The 10,193-nt window shown below is 54.5% G+C and overlaps 1 protein-coding gene across 1 annotated transcript; it reads right to left on the bottom strand.

Moving 5' to 3' along the window:
• Positions 1-6,323: 6,323 nt before the first annotated feature.
• On the bottom strand, positions 6,324-7,256 carry LOC143692542 (olfactory receptor 14C36-like). Its single transcript, XM_077172788.1, has one exon. The coding sequence runs from the start codon at positions 7,254-7,256 to the stop codon at positions 6,324-6,326; it is 933 nt and encodes a 310-aa protein (XP_077028903.1).
• Positions 7,257-10,193: the final 2,937 nt, after the last annotated feature.

Genomic DNA, 10,193 nt, shown 5'->3' with positions numbered 1-10,193 from the left:
TACTTTTTTCTTTTTAAATTTACTTTTAATAAAAAATTCTTTATACCCTTTTAAAATGTTAGGCCTACTTGACCTTTCCATTAATCCTATCTCACAATAAAATAAATAAATAAATAATTAACCGACACGAAAACTCACTACACTCATCAATTAAGAAATCTCAATATTAGAAAAATCTTAAATTAACAAACTAAAACCACTACAATGTCATAATAAACCATTTGCAAAAGTTTCTCTGATTTTCTAAAGCTCCCAGTAGTGACTGTTTTCTTCTTTTCAGCTCCTGAGAATCTTTGTTGGTATTACTCCAGGGAGTCCAACTCAGAGAACACAAACAATTGTAATTCCTTTTAAATGTCTCCTTGAGAGAGTTGTTTGGGGAATGGGAGTCAGGGCTTGTGTGTCCTGCTTGGCCCAGCCCAGGCAGGGCTTTCCCAGCCACATTCCACACTCCATTGCCCAGCTGGAGCCGCTGGTGCCTCTGAGTTGTGCTGCCCCAGCCCCAGGGACGCTCTCCTTGTCTGCCCATTCCCCCACGGTCTCTGGGCAGGGATGGCCTCACTGGGGGCTGCTGACATCCTCAGCAACTTGGAGGCTGCTGCTGAATTTCACTGCTCCAGAGGCTTGTTCAGCCTTCAGCTCTTCAGTGCAGGAATTCAGTGTCCCAGGGCTCATGAACATTCAGAACACCTGAACAAGCCAAGCCTCTGGGAATCATTTGATTTAAGTCTCCATATCTTCTGTGGTTAATTTGACAGATTTCAGTAGTGTATTCAAAGTGAATGTATTTTATTTACAACAACAGTAAGAAAAGATTTTTTTAGGTGCTGTTTAGGGTTTTTTTTTCCTGTTAATACATTGAAATGTCCAATCTCCAATTGACACTGAATCCAAGTAACTCCTCAAGCAGTTAAATAGATATGAAAATCGATCAGACTCTGTCCCTACCCCCAGCCCACCATTTCCCCCATCCAAGCCCTGGCATTCAGAGCAGCCTTGTGCAAATCTCAGCTCCCTCCAGCCCAGGCTGCACCTGCAGCTTTCAGCTCCTTGGCTCCAACTCCCACCTGCTTTCCTTGCAGAAGGAGCTGCCTGAGACACAGAGGGATGTTCATTTCTTGTCAGCCAACAAAGCCAAGGGAAGGCACAGCTCCATCAAATGCAAAAGTCATTCCTCTGCCGGATATTCAATCCACTTTGCACAGCAGACAATCTCAGAGCTATGGAAAACACCTTCTGTTCCCAGCACAGATTCCAAGGTCCCCCCAAACCCTCCCTGCCCCGATTCTGCCCAGATTTGCTCTTTGCACACACGAGTCACAGGCTGAAGTCAGGAGCTCCCTCCAAGCCCAGAGGGAGGAAAAGAGAGAAAGGGGATGAAGAGCTCTCCTGTGCAGAGCCAAGGTCCAAGTGCAGCCCCTGCAGTGGGAACCAAAACTCATCAGGTTTGTGTCCTTTGGGCTCAGGGTCTGGTGACACTCAGAGGCACAGAAGGGTTTCTCGCCAACAAACACAAGATGAACATTTGGACAGTGTAATAACCATCAAGCTCTTCCTTCAGCTCTCTGGGATGTCCCAGCTGCATCTGACATGTCCCCCATCCTCAAGGGATTTCTGTACTGGAACAGTTTTAGATAAAGACATAAGAAAAATTAGGATGTTGACTAAGGTGATATTTACTGAATATCAGAAAGATTGGGAAACTCCCTGAAGTTCAAAGCAGGAATCCAGTCAGTTGAGAGGCACTTGAATAACCAGGGAGCATCTGGAGGAAGAAATCTGGAAGCAGTGGGAATGACAAAGATCCAGTGTGTCTAGTGAAGAGACATACATAGAGACAGCCATTTAAACAGCACAGGTAACACCTGTGAGGAAAAGGGAGATGATATAATACACAGATTATTGGAGACTCAAGCAGAGAGCAAGATCAGTATTTCTTCTCCTGCCATCAGTATACTTCCAGGAAATTGCTGTTCCTGGTGAGAAAATTTTGCCATGTCTAAAGAGTACTCAAATGACCCAGATAATGAAAATGTGCATGCATATTATAAAATTTACAAGTATTAAAACCTGTGCCCCTTTGCAGGTAGAAATCATTTGTGTGCCCATGGACAGGCAGTGCCACTTGTGCCCTGAGGTGCCCAGCTGGGATTGGATCTCTCCCAGAGCACCTGAGGGAGAGCAGAGCACCTTGCAAGCTGCAGGTCCTTGACAGCCCCGCAGGGCTCCTGTCCCATCAACATCTGCTCTGCTCCAATCTGAAACAGGGCCCAGCATGGTGCTGGGATCATCAGAGAGCTGAGGTGTGTGCTGGAATTCAATGGCCTCGCCATCCCACAGCAGCCCTGCATTTCCCTGCTGCAGCCTTGGTCTCCAGCCCAGCCATGGAGGCTCTTTGGGCTCTGGAGTGTTGCTGCAGCCCCCAAGGGCAGCTGAGCTCTGCCTTTGGCACAGTCAGGCCTGGCCAGCGCAGGCCATGCTCAGCAATTGCTTGTGTGTGCCTGGCCTTGCTGTCAGCCCCGGCAGCGGCTGCGTGGCCCCTTTGTGGCCCTGTGCTGGCCCAGCCATGGTGGCCCAGCCCCTGTGCAGGCCCAGCCCAGGCCAGGAGCATTGCGGCTGGGAACGGCCCCTGTGCCGTGGTGCCCACAGCAGCCTTGGGGCTCTGTGCCCCATGGCCTCCCTGCTGGGCAGCCTCTGCCAGCTCCTGCAGAGCCCGTGGCACCTGTGGGGCTGCACAGACAGCCCTGCCCCGGGCTCTGCCGGCCTCTGGGCCAGCAGAGAGGCAGCCAGGGCTGGCCATGGCCGGGAACAGGCCCTGAGCCCCGCAGGAGGATGGAGCTGGGCCACCATGGCTGGGCCAGCACCTTCTAATCCAGTCTGAACAGATATGATAATCAAGACCCCTCCTGGCTGATAATCAATCACACTTTGTCCCCACTCCCTCCCCACCATTTCCCTCATCCAACCCCTGGCACTCCTATGGATCAGGAATGGTGTGGCCAGCAGGGGCAGGGCTGTGATTCTTCCCCTGTGCTTGCCATTGGTTCTGCAGCACCTCAAGTGCTGTGTCCAGTTCAGGGACCCCCAATTTAGGAAGGACACGGAGGGGCTGGAGCGTGTCCAGAGAAGGGAAACAAGGCTGGGGAGGGCTCTGAAGCACAAGTCCTGTGAGGAGTGGCTGAGGGAGCTGGGTTTGTTTATCCTGGAGAAGTGGAGGCTCAGGGGAGACCTCATCACTCTCTACAACTCCCTGACAGGAGGGTGCAGCCAGGTGGGGGTCGGGCTCTTTTCCCAGGGAACAGTGACAGGACAAGAGGACACAGCCTTCAGCTGCACCAGGGGACATTTAGGCTGGACATTGGAAATATTCTTCAAACAGAGGGTGATCGGGCAACGGCATGGGCTGTCCAGGGAGGTGGGTGTGTCGCCGTCCCTGGAAGTGTTTAAAGAAAGACTGGATGTGGCACTGAGTGCCATGGTCTAGGTGACAAGGTGGTATTGGGTGCCAGGTTGGACTTGATGCTCTCCAAGGTCTTTTCCAGCCTGGCTGATTCTCTGATGATTGTGACCCTGCAGGGCCCTGGGGAAGCAAGGGGCCATTATGACACTGCAGGGCCTGGTGGCACTAAGAGGACCATGGTGACACTGTGTATGACATGGCAGCACAGAGCCAAGGGGCCATGGTGACACTGTGGGGCTGAATGGAAGCAAGGAGTCCATGGTGACAGTCTGGGTCCTGCTGGAACCACAGAGGCCACTGTGACCCTGCAGGGCCTTGTGGAACCATGCAGAGCATTGTGACAGAGCAGGACCTGGTGTCATGATGGGGCCATTGTGACACTGCAGGGCCCCATGGAACCAAGGGGCCAGGGCTGCTCCTCAGGGACCCATGGAATGAATGAAACATGTTTGAAACCGTGGTGGCCCTTGGGACCAAGAGGCCATTGTGACACTCTGGAACCAAGGAGAGCATTGCTGCACTGCCAGATCTCATGGAACCAAGGATCCATTGTGACACTGCAAGGCCCAAGGATCCAAGGGACTTTGTGACACCAAGGGGTCCCATGGAACTAAAGGGAGATTGTGACACTGTGAAGCCTCATGGAATCATGGAGACCATTGTGACACTCTGGGGCCTCATGGAACCATGGTGACACCAAGTTGTCTGGGAGTGTGGATCTGCTGGAGGGTAGGAGGGCTCTGCACAGGGCCCTGGACAGGCTGGATCCAGGGCCCAAATCCAACAAGGTGAGGTTTAACAAGTCCCAGTGCCGGGTCCTGCACTTTGGCCACAAAAACCCCTGAAGCGCTACAGGCTGGGGACAGAGTGTCTGGAGAGCAGCCAGGCAGAAAGGGACCTGCAGGGACTGATGGACAGCAGGCTGGACATGAGGCAGCAGTGTGCCCAGGTGGGCAAGAAGGCCAATGGCTCCTGGCCTGGCTCAGGAATGGTGTGGCCAGCAGGAGCAGGGCAGTGATTCTTCCCCTGTGCTCAGCACTGGTTGGGCAGAAGTGCTGTGTCCAGTTCTGGGACCCCAATTTAGGAAGGACATGGAGGGGCTGGAGTGTGGGGCTGGGGAGAGGTCTGGAACACAAGTCCTGTGAGGAGGGGCTGAGGGAGCTGGGGTTGTTTATCCTGGAGAAAAGGAGGCTCAGGGGGGAAAAGGCAGTGTCAGGGCACAAGTTGGACTTGATGATCTCCAAGGTCTTTTCCAACCTTGCTGATCCTGGGATTCTCTGAAACCACCACTGGAGCAGTTGCAGGATGAGCCCTGGGCCTCCTCTGCAGAAGCTCCAGCAGCCCAGGTCCCTCAGCTTCTCCTGGCAGCCCCAAAGCCCATCCTGTCAGTCCTGCAGAGCCTCTGCAGCTCCTCCTCATTGCCCAGAACAGGGAGCCCCAGAGGCAGACACAGCAGCCCAGATGTGCCCCCCTGGCCTGGGGTGCCTCTGGCAAGGGAGCAGCAGCAGGCACTGCAGGAGCCTGCAGACAATTCCTGCAGCACTTGTAGGATGATCCTGCTCCCCAAGGGACGTTGCCATGGGGCCAAGTCAGGAACTGCAATGGGGAGTGGGGCCAGAGAGGAAAGGGCAAACAGGGATGGGCTGTTTGCAGGGGAAGGAACAGGGCTGGGCAAGAGGAAGAGATTTGTACAAGGGAAGAGTAAAGAAAACAAAGGTGAAGCCAAGGAAATGCCCAGGGCAGTTTGGGGGTGGCTGCCAGGCAGCCCTGGCTCTGAGCAACAGCGTCTGCAGTGGCACAGGAAACTCCCAGCTGATGGGAACAAACTTTCTGGCTGAGTGCAGAGGCCAGGACAAAGCTGAGTGGTTTCCCTGGTGTCCCCCAGCCCTGGCTGGCCCCAGGGGCTGGTGGCATTTGCGCTCCCTCAGGTTCATGTCCCCACAGCAACAGCATGGGGGTGCTGGCCCTGCTGTGTGCAATGCAAACAGGGGCTGCTGAGGCAGTGCTGCCGTGTCTGTGCCTGCAAGGATGGGGCACCTGTGTGAGCTGGGGGAGAGGCCAGGGCTGCAGAGGGGGGATGTTGTTGGCAGCTGCATGAGGACGCTCTGGGACGCTGCCCTGGGCTGTGCAGCGCACTGGGCATGGATCAGCCCCTGCTCTGCTGCTCCTTCCCGTCTGCCCCAGGGCCCTTGCAGAGCCCCAGCCATGCTGTTTGCCCCCAGCCTGCCCACGGCCAGCCTGGGGCTGCTGACGGGGGTTTCTGTGCTGAGCATTGGCCTGGCCGTGTTCTTGAGAGAGCCTGGGCAAGGAGCCTGGAGCCCCCAGGGCCTGGCCTGAGGCGTCAGCGCTGCCCCAGCAGTGCCCATGGCCTGTCCCTGCTGCAGCCCCGGCACTGCCACCCCCAGGGCTGTGCCCGGCCCCGAGAGCACTCAGGCCCTGCAGCAACACCAGGGCCACCAGGGCAGCGGGGCAGGGCCACGGCAGCAGCACTGGCAACACCAAGTGCTGCTGCTGCTGCTGCTGGGCACAGCTGCTGGGCCAGCACTGATCTGCCCCAGCTCTGCACACAGACATTGCTGCTGCAGCTCCAGAGAAGGCAACAAAAGGGCATCTCTGCAGAAAACTCTGCTGGGGGATCCTTTAGTTCCTTTAAAGCCACCAAGAGTGCAGCCCCACATTGACACAGTCTGTGGGCACAGGGAAGGTGGAGAGAAACAAAAAGAGAAATGGCACAAACAATGACATTTATTTGTAGATAACATGAAAAAAGTAAAAAAAAGAAAAAGAAATTCCAAAATGAAAACTACAAGAAGTATCAAAGATGAATTTTATGACAAGCGATTTGCAGAAATTGGCCAGCAGTTTAATGTTTCTGAAAGCATCCAGTGATCAGTCTCCACACTGCAGCCTTGAGCTCCTGGTTCCTCAGGCTGTAGATGAGGGGGTTCAGGGCTGGAGGCACCACTGAGTACAGAACTGACAGGGCCAGATCCAGGGATGGGGAGGACATGGAGGGAGGCTTCAGGTAGGAAAATGTGGCAGTGCTGATGAACAGGGAGACCACAGCCAGGTGAGGGAGGCAGGTGGAAAAGGCTTTGTGCCGTCCCTGCTCAGAGGGGATCCTCAGCACAGCCCTGAAGATCTGCACATAGGAGAAAACAATGAACACAAAACATCCAGAAGATAAACACACACTAACAGCAAGAAGCCCCAGTTCCCTGAGATAGGATTTGGCACAGGAGAGCTTGAGCATCTGGGGCACTTCACAGAAGAACTGGCCCAGGGCATTGCCATGGCACAGGGGCAGGGAAAATGTATTGGCCGTGTGCATGAAAGCAGTGAGAAAGGCACTGGCCCAGGCAGCTGCTGCCATGTGGGCACAAGCTCTGCTGCCCAGGAGGGTCCCATAGTGCAGGGGTTTGCAGATGGACACGTAGCGGTCGTAGCACATGATCGTCAGCAGATAAAACTCTGATCCAAGGAAGAAGAAAATCAGAAAGAGTTGGGCAGCACATCCGGTGTAGGAGATGGTGCTGGTGTCCCAGAGGGAATTGTGCATGGCTTTGGGGACAGTGGTGCAGATGGAGCCCAGGTCAGCGAGGGCCAGGTTGAGCAGGAAGAAGAACATGGGCGTGTGCAGGTGGTGGCCGCAGGCTACGGCGCTGATGATGAGGCCGTTGGCCAGGAGGGCAGCCAGGGAGATGCCCAGCAAGAGGCAGAAGTGCAGGAGCTGCAGCTGCCGCGTGTCTGCCAATGCCAGCAGGAGGAAGTGCCTGATGGAGCTGCTGTTGGACATTTGCTGGGACTGGCCTTGGGGAGCTGTTCATGGAGAAAAGTCAGTGACAGGTTAGGAGGAACCTTTTCCAGCAAAAACAAAGCCTTTTCCCATAGACCCTTCTTGTATAACCCTCTGACACCCTTTTGAATTTCCAGCAGATTTTCATTCAGCTCCAAGGGGGGATCCCTGGCTGGTGCTGGCTGAGTGGGACATCAGGTTCAGGGCAGCTACACACAGGGTTTTTATTATTCAGCTCTGCTGTGCAGATGTGGGAGGAGGACAGGGACCTGTCCTCGTGTTCCACTTGGAAACCTTGTTAATACAGACGGCCCTGTGAGCATGTGCACCCCCACTGCCAGAGAGCAGGAATGGTAAAATCTGTTTAAATCTTCTAGAGATTTTACAGCTCCTCTTCCCCCTCTCTTGCTATATTCAGATGTCAGTAACTCTCAGCATTTCTGCTGCCCTCAGGGAGAACAGAGTGAGTTCTCTGAGGCAAGGTGGTGAGTGGAGAGTGAGGGGAGGAGGTCTGTCTCCCAGTCCTGTTCCAGGATTCTCTGGGCTTTCATCATTCTTAGACATAGGATGATCACCCTCCCATGTTTCCTTTAAAAACCATCCTGACACTTCTGAGAGCAGATGGATCCCCCACAGTCCACCAAATGTCCATTCCTTTCTCAAGGTCGCAGCCCCACATTTGTACCCAGGGAAACACAGGCCTCATTTCACCAACCCAGCAGCATTTTCCCATCCTAGAACTTCTGTGCCTCACCCTCGGGCTTTCAGATAACACAGAGATGTTACAGGACAGGTTTGCACCCTGGATTGAAGCTCCCAGCTTGGACTGAAATCTCAGGGATACTTCCAAGTGCCCTTCTGATGGCATTGGATTGAGGGAGATGCAGCTCCTTCCCTGGCTGCACTGACAGCATTGCCCAGAGCCGGGCACTGGGGACAGCGTCACCCTGAGCCAGCTGTGCCCCTGCCAGAGCCCCCAGGGCCGGGCAGCTGCTCCCAGCCCTGTGCTCTGCAGAGGGAACTGGGCCCGGGGCTGCAGAGCTGCCCCACGGCTCTGCTGCAGCTCTGCCTGCACAGGAGGGGCTGCACGCCTTGGAGCCCCGGCCCTGAGGGCAGAGGCTTGGCTGGGGCACAGGAGGGAGGGGGCTTGTTCAGAGGGAGGGGCTGCACTGCAGGGGCTCCTGTGGGCATCTCTAAACTCTCCCTGCCACAGCATTGCTGGGCTTTGTTTTCTACCATTGCCTGATCTTCTCTCTGCTTCCTGCAGATTTCCCTGCTGCAGGTGTTTCCCTGTGCCTGATCTCTCCCTGCCAGCACTCACAGCCCCCAAATCTCTGTGCACTCTCCTTGGCCCTCCAGAACCCTGCCTGTTTGCAGGGCACTGGCGGGGGGCAGGTTCTGTTTGCAGCTTGGAGAAAGGAGAGGTCAGACTGAGCCTGATGGCTCCAGCAAAGGTGATGCTGCTGCTGTCCATGGACAGAGTGGCTGAAAGAACATTAGGGATCTCCTGTGAACCTCCTGATCACTAAAAGTAACAGTTTGGATGTCTCAGGCACATGTCAAAATTAATGATTAATAATTCATTATCATCCTTTTAATATTTTTGCTGCCCGCCCCCCCCCCTTCCCTTCTTCCCCACAATTCCCATACAGTTGGAAACTGAATAGAAAGTCGTTGGAAATTTCCTCATTTTTATCAAAATCCTTGTCTTGGAAATATTCTGTGACTGATCAGAACCCCTCAGCATGTCAGAGCTTCATGAACATTTCACCTCCCCTGCACCAGAAATACCCAGAGTTGTACTCACAGGCTCTGCAGGCATTGGCATGTTCCAGCTGCAGGAGATGGCTCCAGGAGCTGCAGCTGCATTGTCCTGCAGCCAGAGGTTCCTGTGCCAAGGGCTGGCAGTGATTGTGCCCCAGGCACTTCTCAGCCCCTTCCCAGCCCTGACTGATTGAAGCTCTCTGTGCCTCTGGGCTGTGCCCGGGCTGGCTGCAGGCAGTGCCCCAGCCCTGCTGGGCTGGCACAAGAGCTGCTCATCCAGAGAAATGTGCTTTTGAAGCTCTTCTTGGTGAGCAGGAGCTGCCTCTGTGCCAGGAGCCCAGCCCAGCTCAGCAGCACAGACACAGCACAAGGACTTTAATCAGCCTCTGGGGCTTTGTGCTCAGGCCCTGAACATCAGTCCCTGAGAGGCAGCTGAAGAAACCTCTCCAGAACTCCAAGGCAGAATCCAACTCCAAACTTTCTTGGACTTTTAATGGGTCCCAGTGAGGGACACGACTGAGCAAGTGTCCCCAGGCCCCAGGCAGAGCAGAGAACTGCAGGCAGTGATGACAGGTGGGGACAAAGAGAAGCCAAGTCTTGGTGCCCTGGCGCTCAGCAGGGTCTGTGCCAGCAAGGGCTGGGAGGAGACACCTTGTCCTGAGGCCCTGGGGCCTCCTGGCACAGCCCCAGCCCGGCTGGGCACTGTCAGCCCCTTGTGCTGCCCTCAGCATCCCCCCCTAGCCCACATCCCAGTGGCCTCAAGGATCTGCTGCAAGGAGTCCCTGGGGAGCCTTGCTCAGCAATGGCCCTGGGGGCTCCTTCATGCTCCCTGCAGGGACTGCAGGTTTTTCAAAGGACTTGGGGTTTGGCTTTTGCCTTGCAGTCTCTGAGAAGTTTGTGCAATCGTGGCGTCCAATTATCTGCTGTAATTAGTCCCTGGAGAGGCTTTGTCAGTAACAACACTCAGTGGGGCTCATTAATGCTTTAAGGTACTCCAGTTATTTGAAGGTACTTGGTGTTTCCCTTTTGATACAGACTCTGTGAGAGGTTTGTGCAATCATGGCCCCAATTATCTGCTTTAATGAGTCCCTGGAGAGCTTTGTACTGACACTCAGTGGGGCTCAGTAATGCTTTGAGCTTCTCACATTTTTTAAGGTAGTTTGGAATTTCCTT

This window comes from Agelaius phoeniceus (genome assembly GCF_051311805.1).
Source record: "Agelaius phoeniceus isolate bAgePho1 chromosome W unlocalized genomic scaffold, bAgePho1.hap1 SUPER_W_unloc_1, whole genome shotgun sequence".
Taxonomy (NCBI): domain Eukaryota; kingdom Metazoa; phylum Chordata; class Aves; order Passeriformes; family Icteridae; genus Agelaius; species Agelaius phoeniceus.
Note: the sequence above shows the minus strand (reverse complement) of the source record. Positions and strands in the feature narration are given on the sequence as shown.